At 41.1% G+C, this 22,551-nt stretch overlaps 2 protein-coding genes across 2 annotated transcripts in view; one reads left to right on the forward strand and one right to left on the reverse strand.

Moving 5' to 3' along the window:
- Nucleotides 1-22,551, forward strand: part of LOC308084610 (alpha-N-acetylgalactosaminidase-like) — a 443,273-nt gene that overhangs the window by 212,453 nt on the left and 208,269 nt on the right. The window lies entirely within an intron of this gene.
- LOC308083617 (G2/mitotic-specific cyclin-B2-like) lies at nt 15,529-22,148 on the reverse strand (the record flags this gene model as incomplete). The annotated part of the gene is made up of 10 exons (XM_080425932.1): nt 15,529-15,576; nt 16,870-16,941; nt 17,461-17,571; nt 17,724-17,864; nt 18,386-18,622; nt 18,720-18,878; nt 19,425-19,643; nt 20,352-20,591; nt 20,791-20,907; nt 22,044-22,148. The coding sequence occupies 10 exons, from the start codon at nt 22,146-22,148 to the stop codon at nt 15,529-15,531; spliced, it is 1,449 nt and encodes a 482-aa protein (XP_080282058.1).

Here is a 22,551-nt window from a genome sequence, read left to right on the forward strand (position 1 = left end):
TCTTTCAATTAAGAGATGAGCCCAATATCTGGTGAATAAGTTTAGAGTTTAAAAAGTTCAGCATATCTTTTTAACGGCACTGACTTTGTGAAAAACAGTAAGTAGTCTTACATAAATGACAGCATACACAACGTTTCACCTTTTTACTATTGTGTGGTCTTACCGTCTTGGAAACAAAATAAAAGTAAAATATATAATCTGTGGAGATTTAAAGTTAGGCAAACCTGACATCCATGCAGACCAGCAGACAACAGCAGAGCAGGACAAAAAGACAAAGGTGGAAGCAGCATTGCTACTGTAGTAGCCTTGGTTTACACTGCAGTTCTTAGTGGCAGCCATGTTATCTGAGATGAATGGCAAGGCCAAAGAATTGTTGGTTAGGGTGTGGTGGCTCTTACAAAAGACTAAAGGCTGATGTGATGTACACTTCTTTGCATCAACCTCTGGTTACAGACCAAGATGGTGCTGCAGAAACACTGTACCTTGAAAGGGATACAGGAAGAGTGGGCATCTAACACACTGCAGGCACCTCAACATTAAATTGGCAATTTCCGTCCTAAACATAAACCATTAAGAATTTGTAAAATGGTCTGAAGTAAAGTAACAAAAGCTACTTGTGTTATACAGTATGTGCAGAAGAGGAATGTGATATAAGGTAAAGACAAGTGTAGAGGTATGTGGGTAGATACAGTATGTAGACGGGACATGGCCTACCAGGATGAAATGCGTCTGGCATGTCCTATTTGTTCCCAACATGGGAAAGAGGTACACGTAGATCATCAAGATCTACGCGCATCGACATGAGGGAGTGGTAGAATATGAGAGAATCCTCCTACCAAATATTGGGCATGGACTCAAAGAGTCTCCACCAGTTTAATAGCACAAGAGTTGTACTGTAAATCACATCCTGATGATTGGTTAACCATGCAAAGCTACAACTTCCATGCTAGACTTTTCTCTCCGTCTCTATTCACATGATACACCTGACACTGCACCCAAAGTAATGACACTTTGATCAGCTAGCATAGATTTTTTTCCCCCCAGCTATTTTCTTTGAAACATCAAAAGCAAAAAACAAAAACATATTTCCAACTATGGATGGGTTTTCCCTTTTTTTGTCATTTAGCTTTGAAATGATTATACAGAAACCTTCCAGAAAGAATGAGTCAATACAACATTTACGGAAGATGTCTGTCAGTCCATCCATCCATTAAACAAATAATAATCCATCCATCCATTAAACAAATAATAGTGCAATTCCTTCGACAAGCTGTTTACTTTAGACACCCCACTTTTACAATGATGAAGCGGAGGTTCTGGTTATGAGTCTTAAACACACCATGTCCAGTTTAAAGGCAGAAGCGATGTAAAATGTTCATGGCACAAAATATATTTTTCTTTTCTTCAAACTAATTCTTTGTCCTTTGTCCAATGACCAATATTTACAACGCGGGTGCGGAGCCACTTCCTATCAGCTTCTGTAGCCAGTGAATCCAACAGATTTGTGGGCCAATGTGTTATTTGCCCTTTTGATGCAATAGACCTGTTTCACAGCAGCGTAAAGGCCCTGACGTCATGTGAGGCCGCTTGTTCACCATAATTGCAACGCAATTACAGATAAATTCAACCGCATCAACCAGAATGGAAAGATGGAGATCCTGTAACACACACATGCACTTTTCTATTCTGTTCACTTCGGTGTGTACTCTCTTTCTCTATCAGACGACGGAGGCTCTTGATCATTCTTGCCGCTCTGGAAGATGAGGAAACGCGGGAATGTCCCCTGCCGGGTCTGTGTGGGTCCACAGCATCCTCCAGACGCATTTTGAGCGGGGTGAATTTCACACGCTGGTTCGGGAGCAAATGCTGGATCGAACCCGCTTCCAAGAAGCTTTCAGGCTTTCTGTGGCCCAGTTTGAGGAGCTGTTGGCGAGAGTGGGACCACCGACCACGCATAGCGAGGATGGACACAAACTACCGCCGAGCGATACCCCCAGCTGAACGGCTCGCAATTTGTCTTCGGTGAGATCTCTTTTATTCTAGCAACATGCAAATAAGTATAGTTATTTATTTATTTTGCTTATAGCGTATTCTAGAACCCAGTGAAGTGCTATTACGTTTTCTGTATTATTCTTCTGTGGTGGAAATCAACAATCTACATGTTGCTAAAGTAGCCTACTGTGTTCAGGTCAATTTAGAGTACTTTTACCTAACTTGAGTATTTCCATTTGTCAATGATTTTACTTCTACTAGGCCTACAGTAAAAAAATAAATACTAAAAAATGTTAAAACTATTTGCTACATTGAGGAAGCAAAACTTTTTACTTGTGGTGCATTCATTTTAGTACAAAACAAAACAAGATGACCTCTTGCTCTATATAATAATAATGATAATAACAATGATAATAATAATAATAACTAAATCTTTTTCAATTGTGTTTTCAAGCTTCTTGGCCACTGGAGACAGCTACCGGACCATAGCTGGCAGCTACCGTGTGGGCATCTCCACTGTGTCTGGGATAGTGCCAGAGGTTGCCAAAGCCATCTGGGAGTGTCTGGTTGGTGACTTCATGGCTGTACCCACCACAGATGACTGGCGTGCCATCGCTGCTACCTACCAGCGACGTTGGAACTTCCCAAACTGTGTCGGAGCCATAGACGGGAAGCATGTTGTCATCCAGGCCCCCCCGGCCACCGGTTCACAGTACCACAACTACAAGGGGACTTTCTCCTTGGTCCTCTTGGCAGTTGTGGATGCTGATAAAAACTTCCGGGTGGTCGACGTTGGCAGCTATGGAGGTTCCAGCGACGGTGGGATCCTGGCACACTCTGCCTTTGGTCAGCGTCTGGTGGATGGCACCCTCTACCTCCCTGAAGACGCTCCACTTCCTGGGGCAGAAGACTTGGGCCGGCAACCCCATGTCTTTGTGGCAGATGAGGCCTTCCCTCTTCGCCGCAACCTCATGCGGCCATTCCCCGGGGTTCACCTCACCAGGAAGCAGAGGGTCTTCAACTACCGGCTGTCCCGTGCCAGACTGGTGGTGGAGAACGCCTTTGGCATCCTGGTAAGCCAGTGGAGGATGTACCATCGGGTCATTCCCCTCCACCCAGACAATGCAGATGCCTGCGTCAAGGCCACGTGTATCCTGCACAATTTTATGAGGAGACGCACCAGCCGTGGACCTGCTGCTGCTCGACCACCAGCTGTGGACCTGCCCGGAGAGGCTCCGGGGCTTCGTAGGCTTGGCAGAGTGGGCAACAACAACGCTGCACGAGAGCCCCTCTTCAGGAAAGAATGCTTCACCTCGTTCTTCTCTGGAGTGGGTGCTGTTCCTTGGCAGGATGACGTGGTCTAGTCCAACACAAAGGCTCTTTTAAGAGCCACCCCCATATTCCAATGAAAGAGTATAATTCTACTAAACATATGAAAAACCCCCTTTCCTAAAGAAATTCCATTAAGTAACAAGTATGCACAAGCACATAAAAGGGCCACTCGTATTCAGATGAAAGAGCAGGTAATTCTACACCAGTACATGTCAAACTTTCCTAAATATGTAGAATATGCATGAGCACACATGGGCCTTTTTAACTCTTTAACTGCCAAAAACGGGAATTCCCGTCCGATGGCTCTATGGCTATCATGGCCAATGACGGAAAGACGAAAATATGAATTTGGGGGGGTTTATCTCAAAGGAACTAGGAGATAACGCTATCCAAAAAAAATGCTGCTCCATTCACTTCGATGTTAAAAAACAAACAGAGGAAAAATTCACCTTTTTCCTGGCAATGGGACAACACATTCTGAAATAAGTCTGGCAGTGAAAGAGTTAAGAACCAGCCATTTTCAAATAAATGTAATATTTTGAGTATTCCTGGCACACTGAATAAATTGTTTGGCAGAGGGAATCACTGTGCAATGCAGTTATGCAAGAACATGTTTAATAACATACAACAATATCAGCTGCATTCAAGTACTGTACAAGAATTATGAGGTATTTAAAACACTTCTACTCCACTACATATTGTACTTTTACTCCAGTGCAATCATTTGAAAAGTAAAAAAAAAAAGAAAACAAACAAAATAAATAGCCGACCTACAAGCTCACCAAACAATAGTGCAAAAAAAGCCTTGCCACAGGTCAGAGGAGGCCAACATTTTTAACTCAAATCTTTGCTTCTGGGGGTCCCTGGAACAAAACTATTTTCAGATGCGGGTCCATGGCCAAATACATACATTTTGGGGGTCCTTGACATGAAAAAGTTTGAGAACCACTGATATATTATTGAAATATAACAAAAAACTGTAGAACACATTTGTGGAATCCCCCAGAATAGCAGATCTACAAGCTCATAGCGCGGCACTCTATGAGCTGGGAGGGGAGGCGTAGTGTGTACTGGGAGGGGAGGTTTAGTGTAGCCTGGCATTGGCCAGACTGATAACGTGGATTCACTCTCACGTTCCTCCCCGGTATCAGTCTGGACTTCGGCGCAAGGGAGCAAGTATGAGAAATCATCAATGCGTTTCAACTGCTGTCCGTACAACAGTGAAAAGCATCCAAATCATTTTCTGATTTCTCATACTCGCTCCCTATGGGCCGAAGTCCAGACTGATACCGGGAGGAACGTGAGAGTGAATCCACGCTATCAGTCTGGCCAATGCCAGGCTAGGTGTAGTGTGTTTCGGAGGGGAGCTGTAGTGTGTTTTTTTTTTACAAAAAGAAAAGCACACTACAGTCCTTGCTCTCCCAGTTCCTTGAACAACTGATCGTTCACTGCCTGCAGTATGTTCATTTTCACCACAGCCTTCCCCCTGGCCGACAGCGTCTTCACCGTGTGGGCAATGCCCAGAAAGTAGTAGTCCTCCCCATCCAGAGCCTGCGGAACAGTGCGAGGGACAGAGGGCCCAGCGGTCTCCGCCATTGCCGACACAAGGCTCTCCTGGAAGGCTGTCATGTTTTGGTGCTGGGAGTTGGCCTGATGTCGACGCACCTTTCAGGGAACTGGGATGTCCTCCTCATCCTCAGACATCTGAAATCCAGATAGCTCCAAATTAGGCATTGAAGGTTCAATGTTTATGTAAAACTGTATTTATGCTCTGCTCTGGGGGTTGTGTTATTGAATATCTGTGACATGTTTGCACAGGGAATCTTTAATATCACAAGAGCAGAGTCACACCGCCAAACTTGAATGCAATATCATTGCATATATGGTAAATGGTTAATATGGTAATGGTTAATAAATGGTAAATGGATAATTAATGGTCTGGTTATTTCTGAGCTGAAGTGTCTAAATGAACTGAGATTATTAGGGTTTAATTGAAGATTCTTCTGAACATGTATTCGATTCCTTTGTGATCAATTCAAACACTTTAATTTTAAAATAACAAACATCAGAAAATAGCTCATCTACAAGCTCACTACGTGTCGCGACCTGTGTGCGACATGCTTCCATAGAAGACAATGCTGCCTTCTATGGAATCAAAATGACTGCAATCAGTCGTAGTGACTGAGAACTTTAATCCATGTGGATACATCCCAGACAATACCTAGTCTCTGCAATATCAATGCAATAATGACATGTTTCCCAGCCCTTACCTGGGTTTCTGGGATGTCCTCTTCCGAAAGGGTGCCGGGGTCCTGGGCAGCTGAAGGAGGTAGGGTTGTAGTGCCCTCGGGAGATGGAGATCTACATGTACAGAAAAGAACAAAAATAAATCAGGCCAGAAGGAAACTAACCATTCAGTCACAAAAGTACATTATAAAGAAATAGACATTTAACCAATTAAAACCTTGATACTTAGTAATCTTAACCTTTCACTCTGTGCTCTTTTTTCCCCTCTACATCAAACCTCTTTGCTGAAAATAGCACGAGGCGTTGTGAGCTTGTAGATTTGCAACAATAACTTTTACTCTTATGTACCTGTACACAGGATGTAACAATAAAACAAACCTAGAAAGTAGGCTGCTGCTGGTGCCCTGAGCTGCTGGGAAGTCCAACACGGGACCTAGGCTCAGGGTGAACATATCAGGTTCTGGAAGTGGTTGGAAGGTGTGGGGGTGGGTAGCTGCAGGCTGGGTCCTCTTGCGGGAGACGATGGCTCCAGCCTTTTTAAGTGGTCCTGGAGGCCGCACGACGCCGCTGGTGCCCTGGGAGGTATATGTGCTGCTGTGCTGTGGTCCTAGTAGGATCAGAAACAGAATCATCTTTATTGTCACATCCAAAGTTTACAGGTGTAAAACAGTGGGTGAAATTCGTTTTAGTGCAAGCTCCATTTTTGAATGTTTCAAGAAAAGAGAAAGGCGAGAGAGGGGGGGGGGCAAGGGAAGGAAAAATAATAAGGAATAAAAAGATAGAACAAGAGACAACGACGTATCTACATATACTCATAGCATATCCATCCAAAACATATATGTACATGAGATTTCCAAATAAGGTGCATGAGCATAGCAGCTGGTATCTGTTCCTAGACATTAGTGCAAGAACAGTTTCAGTGCATGTACATGAAGATTATGGTGCAGATTACCCTGGGGGGTAGCAGCGCTCATCTCCATGTTGCCAGTAGTGTCCCTTTTCTCCATATGGTCCTTCATGAAGGACATGACTGTGGCAAATGCCCAGGTCTTAATGGGCACATTGGCCAAGCCACTGGTGCTGCAGTCCTTCACCAATTGTAGGTGCTTCTTGTAAGCCCTCTTTCAGGGTCTTCCACCTTCTCATGCACTCTTCCACTGGGGAAAAACACAAAATACATGTCATGTGACCTGAGTAAAGCAGCAGCTACATCATATCAAAATAACAATTATAACATGCATTGTAAAACATATACATTTAGACATTACAGTGTGCTTGTTATTTGCCAAGTGAACTAGACAGTATGGACAACTAAGTAATGTAGAACTGTAACCGTGCATGCATGTACATTTATGCTTTCAGGTGTCATGCTTCTATGTTGTCCAATAAATGCTTATCTCTCTATTATCCAACTACTGCAAAGGACTGAGGGCTGTGATATTACACGTAGGAAAAATGCATCTCTCGCTAAGATTATGCATGTTGTTTTTAGTGCATACATTGCCAGCTACAGATGGAAAATAAAATATCCATAATGCCAGCCATCTGAACTGAAATACAAGTTCAGTCAGTACTTGTACTTCCACAAGCAGTATATGGCATTACAAGCACTTGGATGCAGATAGTAGGCCATTCATTGATTGATAGAATCGATCAGTATACTGATCAGCATTTTTACAGATCAAACCTCCAAAATATTACAACTTTTCATATATAATAATCAGGTAACATGTTAGCCCTGAGCACTTGTGTACTGTACCTTGTACACAATTGTACACAATTTTGAGGTACTTTTAGTTATTTTCAATACTTCTACTCCACTACATCTCAGAGACAAATATTGTACTTTTACTCCACTACAATTATTTGAAAACTTTAGTTAATAGTTACTTTTCAGATATAAAATTATTATATTATAAAACGTACATTAACCACTTGAGCCCTATTTTATACATAGGCCAGAGGTCTTCAACAGGGGGTCCGGGACCCCTAGGGGGTCCTCAGAGTTACTACAGGGGGGCCCCCAAATCTTTGTGTGATATGACATTTTTTACATTAACCACTTCCACCCTAGCATCCCTTTTATGAGGAGAACTTTAGCCAAAAATAGCAGATCTACAAGCTCACAAAGCTTGTAGATCTGCTATTTTTGGCAAAGAGGTATAGGTGCAGAGGGAAAAAAGAGCAGACCAAGTTGAAAAACAAAGGAGTTTAATCTACAACACAATGTTATACATAGAGGGGGTCCCTGCTTCATCTCTCTCTCAGCTAGGGGGTCCTTGGCCTGAAAACGTTGAAGACCCCTGACATAGGCTATAGCCTATCTACAAGCTCACACGTGTGAGCTTGTAGATCTGCTATTTTCAAACATTTTAGTAATTTTACTTTTGGTACTTTAAGTACATTTTGATACCAATACTTTTGTACTTTTACTCAAGTATATCTTGAATTCCTGACCTTTACTTGTAACAGAGTATTTCTACAATGCAGTGCTGATACTTTTACTTAAGTAAGAAATGTTAGTATTATATATTTAGCATTTTTGCTAGTATTTTAACTCACCTTCCTGGGCAACTACTGCAGCTACCTTCCTCCATGCGTCCACCGTCTTCAACTTGTTTCTGTAGTCGACAAGTGTTTTGTCGTACAGTATGGGGTATCGACTCACTGCAAAGATCAGCTTATCTTCCCACTGCTGCCTCCTCGCCTTTTTTGAGGCTTTTTTGCCACCTTGTTGACTTGTTTGTCCTTGTTGATCCGCCATTCTGTCTTTCTTCACCAAAACCTTCTCCATGAAGGGGGTGTGTTCCGATGGGGAATCGGACAGCTGTTTCCCTGACACCTGACACCACTGTCCTAGTGGCCTCGGGTGGTCAGCACACAAAGTGCATAGCACACACACACATGCCGTTCTACGGCGGGGAGAGATCTCCACTTGCTCGCTGAGAGCAGGTCAGAGTGATCAGTTGTGATTTATCGCCTTCTCGGTGATAAAGGTTATTATTAATTCATCATGACAGTATGTAGTAACTTTAATATTCGTTTTATGTGGGTGTGTGTAGTCACCGACCATATATATGCCATGTTCTTGCCAAATCACCATTAATATTACAATCAGTAATATTATTACTAATAATAATTACTTTTGGTACTTTAAGTACATTGTGATGCCAATACTTTTGTACTTTTACTCAAGTAAATTTGGATTACCAGACGTTTACTTGAGTGTTTCTATATTACAGTATTGATACTTTTATTTAAATAAAAACATTTAGTTATTTTTCCACCACTGACACACACACACACACACACACACACACACACAGTGATGCGGCGGGGAGATTTCCACTTGCTCGCAGAGAGCAGAGCAGAGCAGGTCAGAGTGATCTGTTGTGATTTGTCGGTGTCTCGGTGATATGATAAAGGTTATTATTAATTCATGACAGTATGTAGTAACTTTAATATTCGTTTTGTGTGGGTGTGTGTAGTAGTCCAATTCGGCCTCCGTGTTCATCTACCCCGCTCCGGTGAAAACCGGGTGGAAAACCGGACTGTGGTGGTCCACTGTGGGGACCACAGACCACAGCGGACCGTGTGACCTGTCCGCACCAGGGTCCGCACCCAGCGTGCTCTCTTCTCCCCGGGGTGAGCTGGCGGGGAGAGGGGCCTGTCTCACGGAACATAACCAGTTTTAACTGCTTTCACGACTTGTTGGTCACATATCCTTTTATTTCCGACCATTTATATGCCATGTTGACATGTTCTTGCCAAATCACCATTAATATTACATATACAGCCTTTATTTAAAAAAATAGATTTTTCTTTCGGAAACCGCATCGCCCTGTCTGCAGCGCCTGCGAGCAGGCAGGGCGAGCAGCGGGCTTGACATTCTTTTTTGGCTGAATGCGCTAGTCCCCGCCTACTCAGATCATGCTGTGCTCTGATTGGCTAGAATTGAGCTTTAAACGCCTACAGTTTGAAATGCTTTGAAAGCAAAAGCTTCAAAACTCGGGTCTGGGGAGAAAAAAGCACGCTTTTCCATTTAGGCGTTTAAACGCTCATGAAAAAAATTAAAACGCCAATTTGCATAGAGATAACATTGAAAATAGAAGCCAAGTCATTGTTCAGAAAAACGTCGGTGTGAACACAGCAGCTGTGGCCTTTACAATCTGTGTATATTTGTACCTTCGGATTATACACCATCCCATCACTCCGGCATAAGATCCTAACTAAGCAGGAAATACACACATAATAATAATCACAAACTTCTGGTGCTGGAAGGCTAATTCTACAATAATGCTCTTCATTTATACAGAAACATACTGAATATTGTAACTAAGTCTGAAAAGGTGTTATATAATCCCATGAGGGATGGGCCACGAGGTGGCATGACATTTAAATAAATACAATAATTCAATTCAAATATACAGACAAACTTAATGTATACCATATACAAGGCCGATGCCCGCTGGGAACGATGCCTGTCAGGAACACATTCCCCTCTGGTTATGCAATACCCATTGTACCCGCTGTCAGACTATTTCGAACTGTACATTATCAATGTACTTTAAGTACATTGATAATAGCCGCTATTGTTATTGAGGTGATAATTAAAGGCTGCTGGCGACGGAATTCACACATTAACTCAATGACCTGCCATTCACTTCATTGAACGTATAGGTCACTGAATTGAGTAGGCTACTTCATTAGTGTTCAAATTGCGTGTCATAGCACAGCAAAATCTTGAATCTTCAATACAGTTTGTGTCTTCAATGCCAAGTTAATATAGAGGAATGCTCGCTGTTAACACTGCTATTATATCTGATAAGCCTAACCAGCATTTATTTACAACAATCCTTGCACTATTCTATGGTAACTAATAACTTTGCATTGAAAATGCACCTAAGGCTAAAAGCAGCTCCGAAGTGGTTGAGTTACAGGGTGATTAACATCATAAACAGTAGAACATCAGTACAAAGCATATTGTAATGTACTCAGTGTTACTGTGAAACTGGGCCTGAGTGGGCCTGGCCGAGTTTGTGCGGGGCAGAAACGCACGCGAAGCGCGCGATTTTTTTTTACACTAGGAACTAGAGAGGGAATAGTTATAGTATACCCTCCAAAAAAATCTAGAACACACCACTGCCTATATATATATATGTAAGTAGAGTGCAGAGTTTTACTGCGTTCTTAATTGACGCTGATCGCTTCAGAACCATGGATAGCGCCGCTGACAGCGTCCACTAGAGTTTAAGATCTACACACCAGTATTGCCATGTCCGCTTATTATAAGCCACTTTGGGCTTCTTTTTCTGTAAAGTTGCTTGTAAATATTGGTGGTTGTGTTTTTTTGGGGGGGCTTGTTTCTAAAGTGTAGTTGCTTAAATCAAATGGAAATGAGATTTCCGGAGGGAGGGTTTACCAGGCTAGCTTATTTGGGCTTGCTGTGTAATGTTGTTTAAACCAGTGGTTCTCAAACATTTTCATGTCAAGGACCCTTGACCCTTTGACTGTTAATGGAATCAGAGTATTTATACGTTGTGGTATTGCTACTTTTACTGAAGCCACCTCTGACACACTGACAATCAATTCTGTTTGTGTGTGAACTTTCAGAAAAGGCAGAAGACCCTGCGTGCATCCCCATCTTTTGGATCAGCAAATGGGTCGACTATTCTGATAAATACGGGCTAGGTAAGGCGCACTTCTGCATTTTGGGGAAATATTTATTTTCTAAATGTTTTATTCTGCCTTCACATCATATCAGATAAAGCCTCTTGCAACAGAGAATTTGTATGCAACTGTTTGCAGGGTAGAATAACTAGTCGCATGATGTGACTACAGTACTGCAATAATGTGCAGTGTCTACAGTATGTAGACTTGCCTTCTGCCATTTCTTCCTAGCTTGGTGTATTTTAAAAGTTTTGATGGGGTTTTTCCAGGCTACCAGCTGTGTGACAACAGTGTGGGTGTGCTCGTCAACAATCAGTGTACATCACGGTTGATGATGTACACTGATGGAGAAAGCCTGCAGTACATTTAGTCCATGAGCCAGAGCCCCAAAATTGAGCAATTATTATCGAAAGAGTGGGCAAAGCCAAACCTATATTAAATTGTTCAGAGGGTCAATACGAGTAAATAAATGTATGATAACCTCACCACAGGAGCAGCTTTTTCATGGTTATCACACATTTTGTAATTTTCCCCATACGTACATGACAGGTCAAAAAATGACAACATTTTAAAAAGAGTTATCATAATGAAACTGCCTGAGTTGATTACTTACATGAAGACGATGATTTATCGTATTACAAGTTTTCTCAAATTGTATATTTAAATATGCAAATTAGGCATTTAGTCCATGAGCCAGAGCCCCAAAATTGAGCAGATATTGAATATTCCCTCGTTAAAAACCTTTGAATCCAACATCTTAACAAAATGAAATAAGTATGTTGACTCTGGCTTTGTCCAATGTTGATTCTGGAAAGTTATGCACATTTGGGCAAATTTTCCTATGCCTAATTTGCATATTTAAATATACAATTTCAGAAAACTTGTAATACGATAAATCATTGTCTTCATGTAAGTAATCAACTCAGGAAGTTTCATTATGATAACTCTTTTTAAAATGTTGTAATTTTTTGACCTGTCATGTACGTATGGGGAAAATTACAAAATGTGTGATAACCATGAAAAAGCTGCTCCTGTGGTGAGGTTATCATACATTTATTTACTCGTATTGACCCTCTGAACAATTTAATATAGGTTTGGTTTTGCCCACTCTTTCGATAATAATTGCTCAATTTTGGGGCTCTGGCTCATGGACTAATTGACAAAACCAATGCAGAGAGCTACATCAGTGTATGCTCGTACCCTGCCACGCTCACCAAAAGGTCAGTAGTTGTCTCTGTCTCTGACCCAGTACTATTTTTTTAAACATTTAAGATGTTACTAACTCAGCTATTGGTGGGCATGGAGCCAAAAACAGGGAGCCAGATGTATTTAAGGCAGTGGTGGAAAAAGTACTCACATTCTTTACTTAGTAAAAGCACCAATACTGCAATATAGAAAAACTCTGTGAAAGTCCAGAATTCTAAATGTACTTGAGTATTGGCATCAAAATGTACTGAAAGTACTCATTATGCAGAATGTCCCATTTCAAATTTTTTTCAAATGACTAAAATGTATAAAAATCTTTTGAAAAGAGCAGATCTACAAGCTTGTAGCTCGGCCATTTTCAAATGGCCGAAATGTATAGGGCTGAAGTGGGTAATGTATCTTTTGTGTTGTAATCTACAACATAACTAGTAAGGTTTTCAAATGATTGTAGTGGAGTGAAAGTACAATATTTGCCTTTGAGATGTAGTGGAGTAAAAGTACTGGGAAATACTCCAGTAAAGTAATAAATACCTCAAAATTGTACTTGAGTAAATGTACTTTGTAATTTGCTATTGGGTCCACAGCAAGTAAAGTGTGTGGCGGGGAGTGAGTCTGTGGGAAAGAGAGACATACACTTATTTGATGAAACATCAGATGACAGATCCATTTCGTTCCTGTAGCGAGTTTTGTGCCCATGCACCCCATATTATGATCTGGCTTGAAAGTACACTAGGCTCAACACTATATACTCACTTATACTCATCTACTGGCAGTGGGAAAGGAGTTCAATTCATTCACGTATTCGCCCAGTATAGTTATTTCCTCCATGCTTGGAGCAACTTTTATACCTGAGATCTCATGCTATCCTGATCTCTTGGTGTAGTCACACTTAAAGTAGTCGTAGCATTACAGCTTGATCTGTGGAAGTCTTTACACTTTTCTGTCTGACTGCCTCCTTTTTTATGTTTGTTAATCCTTATCACTTTGTTTATCGCCTCTCTTGCAGATAACGTTGCTCAAGTACTTCCGTAGTTACATGAGCGAGCACCTTCTCAAGGCCGGTGCCAACATGGCACGTAGAGACGGTGACGAGCTTGTCGAGCTGGCACGCCTGCCCTACCTCTCTCACTGGTTCAGGACCAAGAGTGCCATTGTGCTGCACCTGTCGAACAGCACCGTCCAGACTTCTTCCAGGTTGGTAAACTGCGTCCAAAGAGTAATGTCAGACCAACAACACACGTGTAGGCTTCACACACTCCTAGTTGGGAGTGTTCAGGAGTTTATATTTGGGACCAAGACCAAGCACAATTCTGTTGTACTTTCAGGTAGGGCTGGGTGATATGACTTCACATTGATGTCCCAATTATTCTGATAGATCTGCCATTGGAAATGGCAGATCTACAGGCTCACAATCGTTGTGAGCTTGTAGGGCGGCTATTTTTGTACACTATTGTGAAGTAGAATACACTTCTTTTTCTTTTCATGCGACTTGTTTAATGGGTTCAGAAGCAGCCGTACTGGTCCCGAATATTTCAAAAGGTATATTTTCAATCTGCAATTTCTTCAACTGGTTGGCTGGATTTAGAACGGCAAGAACTTATTGTAGGACTAGAACGACTGCAACAAAAACGAACACAGATTTAGAACGATATTATCTAAACCTCTAAATTCTACATATTGTGCTGGATTGTTAAGGAAAAGCAGCGCTAGTGTGGGGGGCTCCTTCCACGCTGCATCACAGATTGCACTTGGCGTAACACATTAAATGACATCGTTTTCATCTCCTCTAGGACCACGCCAAGGTGATCCTCTGCCCCCTGATGGTGCTGTGACATACATCGATGAGAAGCGAGTCTTCCGCACCTACAAACTGTCCTTGCTGGAGGAGTTTGGCTGCAGCAGGGAGCTGGCCACAAGGATGCGCTACGCCAAGCAGATGGTGGAGAATCTGCTGAGCTCCAAGGGCTCTGCAGCGCAATCTTAAATAATTATGAGAAGCCACTTTGGGTTAATTGATTTTTTTTTCTATGTATAATTTTAAATGTGTCTTTACATTTTGTATTTTCAAATAAAAAGAATTTGAGCAATATAAATAACTGGTTTGTTTAGGCATGTTTACAATACTCATGGAAGTTGTATGTTGGAAGTTCATGTAACGTTTGTAATATATTTACTGGCTAGATCTGGTGTTGACACAAATGATAGCTGGTACGCAGTGGAAGAAGTACTCACATCTTGTACAAGTACCACAATGTAGCAATACACTCTTCCAGATAAAAGTCTGGTATTCAAAATATACTTGAGTAAAAGTACAAAAATATTAATATTAAAATATACTTGAGTACTGAAAGTAAAAGTAAAGATTTTACAGAATGTGTTTCACAAGTTATGTCTAAAATGGCAAATCTACAAGCTCGCAACACGTCACATCACGTGTTGTGAGCTTGTAGATCTGCTATTTTCAAATAGGCAAAGTTTAAATGGGGTTGACGTGGTTAATGTATGTTTTGTAGTAACTAAAGTTTTCAAATGATATAGTGAGTAAAAGTACAATATTTGCCTCTGAGATGTAGTGGAGTTGAAGTAAAAGTTTAGAAAATTGGAAAACTCCAGTAAGGTACTGTATGTACCTTATATTGTACTTAAGTACGGTAATTGAGTAACTGTACTTAGGTACTTTCAACCTAACTAATCTGGTACGTCTTTTCCATCAGACGTGAGGCAGTCAAGCACCTATTGCAACTGAAATACAGCCATTTACAGTTTCTGATTAGCTAATGTCCACAGCATCTGAAATTTACCATAGACATTCACCAGCCTTTGGAATTGTTGATACTGTAACTCAAATTCTCATTTGGAATCCCTCTGCCTTAAGCAAATAAAGTGTTCAACTTTTGTTTATTAAACAATAATACTAATAATGATGGCACAGTATGACAATACACTAGCTTTTGTTACATTAGAATGCAAAATTAGGCTACATCAGGATATGATGTTTGGACAAATTCTGTTAGAATTTTATTCATTGTTAATGTTACAGTATTTATGATTTAACTAACTGCTTGCTCTGAGACGAGCCCTCTAAGTTCCTGTGTCTCTGTTTCTAATGGCCATCAGACAGTATATGTCCTGTTTATGGGTCACAGAGGCCATGGCAGGTAAAGGATATGCAACCAAATAGTAAACATTACATAATGGGCTAAACTCTACTCCCTAGCTGTCTACCTAGCTGTCCTGAATTATGTTATGCATGTTTTAAACTACATGTCTTAATCCAGGTAGCTTACTTCAAGGTTACTTTATTTTGTCTCACTTGGGAGAAATTTGCCTTATTATTCACTAGTGTTGCAAGTCCTTATGGCTCATTGCACCTGTAAGGCAAGCTTAGGAGAGGTGCGCTCTCATGCAGCAGCTTTAATGTATGCTGTGTTGGCTGCTATTGATTAAAAAAAAGATGAGCAGGCTTGCACCCAGATGCCCTGTGTGCACGGAGTCAGCTCAGCATGGAGTCTGTCCGAGGTGTCCCATATGCAGAGATCTTCAACATCAGTTTCAGTCACAAACAAGAGCCCTGTCATGTTCAAGGCCTTAGATGCGACGCATTGTGAGCTTGTAGATCTGCTATTTTCAAAATATTTTGTATACATTTGAAAACTTGAAATGGGACATTCTGCATAATACCTTTCGTACTTCGATTACATTTTGATGCCAATACTTTTGTACTTTTACTCAAGTACATTTTGAATTCCGGACTTTTACTTGGAACAGAGTATACATTGCAGTATTGATACTTTTACTTAAGTCAAATATTTGAGTACTTTTTCCACCACTGACCTAATGCCACAACTTTCTTTTAATTTTCAACATAATAAACATTACCATACTACTGAGAGATTAGACCTCCAATTCAAGAGTCAGACCAACAATTCTCATGGTTCAAACAAATCATTTTATTACATTAATGGATATTTACATCATTTATAGATATTTACAAAATGTACATGGATATGAGACCTTTGCTATTTACATATATACATCCTTGATGGTACACAGAACATTAACACAATTTATATTACATTTGTTTTTGCACAACAAACAAATATGTACAACAAACAAATATGTATATGACAAGTAGACAGACAAACAGTAGACGGTTTCGACCAATAGGCTCGACTTGCGAGCTTGCGCACAGGGTTGCGCACAGAGGTGACGCAAAACGCGTCACCTCCATGAAGCAAAACGTGTCACAGAGGCCCCAAATAGGCCTCGCATGTCACATTTCCCAATCTGGAAGAAGGAGTGAAATGGGAGTATGCCCTGGGTGAGCAACTCCATACATGTGGACGGGTGGGGATTTCCGGTAACCTCTCTACTATTTTTAACTCTATGGTTCTCAAGCAGGGGAGCAGCCAGGCTCCTCACAGTGGAGGACTGCAGCTCAGACAGGCGAGTGACGTTCATCAGCTTGCTCCCCGCGTACTTCATCCTGACGGCCTAGTGGAGAGAGAAAACTAGCATTAGTATTCATCTATTTAGGCATCCTTATCTCACTCCATTATATTATACTACATTATACTAACCTAGTGGAGAGGGAACATATTGGTATTCACTATTCATCTATGCAAACATCCCTATCTTACTCCATTATACTATACTACAATTTACAATTACAATTTAGGCATTAAGCAGACGCTCTTTATCCAGAGCAATTTACAGTAAGCAATTAAGCCACATCACATGCAGAGAGACAGTGTAGTGTCTCAGTAATCTAGGATCAAGACAGGATAGGTAAACTAAGAAGCTAGCATCAGTCTAAACAATATGATATAAATAATCTGTACATTGAAACTATAGGATACAAGGTAAACAAATTAACCTAGCATCTGTCTAAATAACATGCTATCTAACCTACATTTATACTAGTGGAGAGGGAATCTTAGCATGAGTATTCATCTATTCAAACATCTACATCTTACTCCATCAACTTCCAAATGCCTTCGTTTGCCAACTCACCTGGAACTTTGTTTTCCCCTCGTTGACGTTAACGACATTCTTACTGATGTGCTGCATTATGGGCTTCAGGTGAGCCTCGTCGTATGAGGTGTAATGCTGCTCTGTAGGAGTCTGCAACACATGAAAAACAATAATTAGGATCATCATATGTGGTGCAATACTGCTCTGTAGGAAAGGAAAAAAAACTAGAATCAAAAGACAAAATGTCAAGCTAGCCATCTGTACTAATAAGCCAACATATACATTGATTCCATTGAACTCACCCATGGCAGGCCACCCAGCAGCAGCTGAGAGAGGCACAGTGAAGCAGCAGCAATCTCAGAGGGCCGGTAGTGAACCATGTTGTAGTCAAGGAGTGTCAACTCCATCAGATACTTGGCCAGCATGTGTCTCTCCACAGTACACTAGAACAAAGAAACAACACTATTAAAAAGCCTGCTTGCATATACAATTCAAAATACTCTGCTACATGCTTTATTTTAACCACCATTTGACCAGTCACCACCTATGTTCATTTAGACTATGTTCACACCGTCAGCCCAAATCTGATAATTGTCCTAACCAGATTGGAAATCGGAGTTGTTTCATCAAGTCTGAACAGCATAAACCCTCATGGAAATAAAAATGTCCAAAATGTTTTGGGGGTGGATTGAAATATTCAAATCTGTGTGTTTTAGTCTGAACACTGACACTGCGAACGACCATGGCGCTCGTGGGAAATAGACAAGCTTACATGTCAAATTGTGCTATTTTCTACACAAATCCAAACTAACCACTTGCCAATAACGTTATAAGGTTAACGGGATAAGTGTTGACAGTCAGTCCTAAAGATCAGATGCAGTCTGGACAAAGCCTTGGGGCAGAGGGTCAAGTCTGATCACTACACCTTGTTGTATGTTAGTGAACCATGTGAACAGTGACTCACGCTTGCAGCCTTGGATGCTCTCCTGAGGAAGTGCAAGGGCAGCGGGTACCCCAGCTCAAAGTTGAGGGACCGCAACACCACCCGCTCCATCTGTTTGATCTGAGTGGTTGTGAAGGTGTTGTCTGTGATGTAGACAAAGTCCTGGATCCCTGGGGCATATATCTCCTCATACTTTGAGGCCAGCAGCATGGCAGCGACACCAACAAGCTGGAGCTTCTTTGGTGAAACTGACCGAACCTGTAATACATCACAACAGCTCATTAAAAAAAAAAGGGAAAAGAAAAGAAAGACAAGAGCAGATCAAATGGCAAACAAATTTGTAAGTTGCCCTTACTTGCAGAAAACGATCCAAGATGGCAACTGTGAGATAGAGTGTCTCCTGCCGCAGCTGGAAACTGGAATGAACCTGGATCAGCCAGTTGATTAGGACAGCTCGCATGTGTGCCGTTATGTCGTAGCCCTTCAAGTACCCGGGTCGCACAGCCTGCTTTACCTGTACAAACAAAATACTTCATTACATTGCTGCAAGACACCAGGTCACAATTATTACATAATCGCACGATTGCAATTATTTTGCATTATCGTCATAATCAGTTTCATGTTCAAAAATGTTCAAAAATAGTGTAAATACCTGTAGGTCTACAAGCTCACTATGCGTCGCACCGCGTTGTAAGCTTGTAGATCATCTATTTCCACAATGTTTTTTATTTCTTTTTACACATTTTCAGTATGAAATTATGAAATATGGTCTATTATGGCCATAGCACATTTATTTTAATTATTGGTAGAGGTCCTTGTCAGTCATTTCTTTGCATATTTAAATTATTTGTCAAATCTGCCCAATGCAATTTTTGTTTACAAAGCCTAAAAGCCAAATAGAAATGTAATTTTTATGTTCCAATGTTCAATGGAAAAACACAATTTAATCGTTAATCGCCATTATTTGTATGACAATTAATCGCCAAGTAAAAAGTCATGATTGTATGACAACACTAGTCACTTCATGCAGTAAAAAAAACATGCCTCTGGCGTCACGTACCTCTAGATCCATTAGATGTGCATATATGTCTTTCACATATTCAGAACATAGGTGGGTCATCTGTGAGTCTCCTGCATCAATGTCCTCTACTGTGAGTGGGTCAGGGAAGGCCAGCCAGAACAGCTCCTCTTCCTCCTTCATGGAAACATCTGCAGCTTGTTCTGGACCAGTGGAGGGAGACACTTGAGGAGGTGCCTCAACTCTGGCTGCTCCAGTCCTCTGAGAAGGAGAAAAAAACAACAACATTCCAAACACATTCTTCTTTGAAGTTAAACTGTAGGTAATTTGTATCTTGTGTATAGTTAAAATCACTGGTTCTGAACATCGGGTCCAGAGACCACCAGGGGGTCCAAATGGACCCTTACAGGTCGGTAACTCCGAGTGTATATCGTCACTGTGTATATCCATAACTAAAAATTGTAAACTGTTACTTTTGAGGAAATGGAAAAAATAACCAATTCCAATGGATCCAATGTAGTCATTATTTAGTCACAAGCTCTTGTTAATACTTGTCATTGGTTCAATATTTATAAACGTGATTTTAGGGTTACGTTTTTTTTATTATAAAGAATTGAGGTTTTTCAGAAGGTTAGGATTTAGAGGCCGTTCTTTTAAAAAACAAAATCAGCCTCAGGTCTAAATGGGTTTCACCATCTTCCAAATGAGCAAATCTACAAGCTCACAACGCGTCGTGACTAGTCGAGTCACGGCTCCTTTTGCATGACACAACAACATAGGGCATTAATTTATATAAAACATTGAAATATGGAGAATGTTTCAACCCGACAGCGATGATATGCAGTGCTACAGTGCAGACTAGCAAAAACTTACTCGGGATTCCAGGATGGATGCTCTCCACACCTTCCTGTCCAGCATCAGGCGCTCTGCAGTGTTGTTAGCTCTGCTGTCACGCTGCAGTGTGTCTACATAGGTGGTGTGCCTCTCTCCCCTCCTTGCTGTGCCTTGTGTCAGCTTGTTGCCCATCAATTTCAGGTGCCTGGCACAGTGCCCAGCCAGCCTCGTCATTCTCTTCCTGACCTTGTCCGCGACTGTCGGGAGGTCCACGTTTCTGATGTGGTCCACGTCCACGCATGGTACAGCAGGGATCCTCTGTAACATTGTTGTGTAGACGACATCCAGGGCCTTGTCCTGTTGTACTGTCTTGAACTGAGAGTGTACAAAGGGAACCTTAAATTAGAGGTATGCAACTCAACTAAAACAACTAAATGTAAACAATGTAATTTGTTTAAATTAACAGTCAGTTTAAATTAACAAAATAATTTTGCAGTGTAGGGGTCTGGCAAAAAAGTATCAAATTGGGGTCTGTGAAATTGTAAATGTTGAGAATCACGGGTTTAAATATTACCTTGGTGTTAGAAGCCTTGTTGGCAAAGTTGGACAGATCTCCAAGAGCAGCTCTCTTTGGACCAGCTAGGTTGGTCTTCCCCATCTGTGCAGGGTTCTCCATCTCCACGTTCATCCACTGTTCAGGAAACATTCAAAATCAGAAACAAAAACCGTTACAAACACCCTTAGTTAAAAAGCAGGTTCAAAACACACTTCACCAACATTCAAAATTCACTCAACAACCAACGTTTAAAAGCCTTTGAACAACCAACAGCAGCCAAAACTGCACGGACACAATAAAATAAAGTCAAATAAGCCACAAACACCACAAAACAAGACTCAAACTCAATGTGCGTCGCTTGTCGACCAGCAGAGAACAGATAATCAAGCTGACAAAGCGTCCGTTATAAGCTCAGTTCGGCGAGCGACACCAACACCATAATGTTAACGTTTAACCTGACGGGAGAATAACAAGCTTAACTCTAGTTATTTTTCATAATTATTGTACTCACCATAATGCTGGACTCAAAATCAGAAACAATAACCGTTACAAAAACCCAGTAGTTAAAAATGCACTTGAGGTTTAAAAGATTCACAACGTTTTCAGGTTAAAAAAAATGCACAAACACCCAAAATAGCAAAAGACTCAATCGACATGTCGCTTGCCGACCAGAGCAGACATTAAAAACAACGTGTTTAGTTAAAAAGCAACGTTCAAACTGTACGTTACGTTTAGAAGGTTCAAAACACACTTCACCAACGTTCACAACATTCAAAATTCACTCAACAACCAACGTTTAAAAGCCGTTGAACAACCAGGCAACAACATGAGCAAACAGCAGCCAAAACAGATACTCAAGCTGACAAAGCGTCCGTTATAAGCTGGGAAGATCAGTTCGGCAAGCGACACCAACCAACACCATAATGTTAACGTTTAGCCTAACGGAAGAATAACTAGCTTAACTCTAGTTATTTTTCATAATTATTGTACTCACCATAACGCTGAACTCCACCGAAAAGACGATAAAACCGTTAAATTCTGAATACAACTAACAATAAATCTCAAACTCCAACGAAGAAGACGATAAAAACAGTTCAATTCTGAACGCAACCGACAATAAATCTCAAACTCCAACGAAGAAGACGATAAAAACAGTTAAATTCTGAACGCAACCGACAATAAATCTCTGTTGATGTCTTTAGTCTTCAGTTATCTACCGCAGTAGTGAGTCAGATGCTCTTCGTTAGATTAACAAACACTGACTGACTCACTTTCTCTGCTGTTTGGTACCTAACGTCCACAGACCGCGCACGCCTCCTCTGATTGGCCGGCCTCCCGTGGAAAGCACGCCGCTCATTGGTTGAAGGAATGCACATCGCGACGTTCGAAGGTGCGGGCGGTGCAGCCTTATTTTTAACTCTATGGGTGCAGCGTGTGGGGAAAATAGCCGATCTACAAGCTCACAAAGCCACACGTCAGACTCACGTCGTGAGCTTGTAGATCAGCTACTTTCCCGCAGAAGGCGAAACCGTGGCATTTTAAAGGGTTTACCTTTATTTAACAATGTTATACACACAATACAGTAGGGTTAAACGGCAAAAAATAAAATAAAAATACAAAAATACAAACAAGAATTGATATTATATTAAATGTACATATATTGTGTTTGCTTACACACTTGTTGTCAACTTTATGATTAAAAAAGATCAAAATGATATAATGATAACTATTATTAGATGCAGTTTAATATGTCCACAAATTCCTCTTCAAAGGCTACGT

Source organism: Gymnoscopelus braueri (genome assembly GCF_963280865.1).
Source record: "Gymnoscopelus braueri genome assembly, chromosome: 4".
NCBI lineage: Eukaryota > Metazoa > Chordata > Actinopteri > Myctophiformes > Myctophidae > Gymnoscopelus > Gymnoscopelus braueri.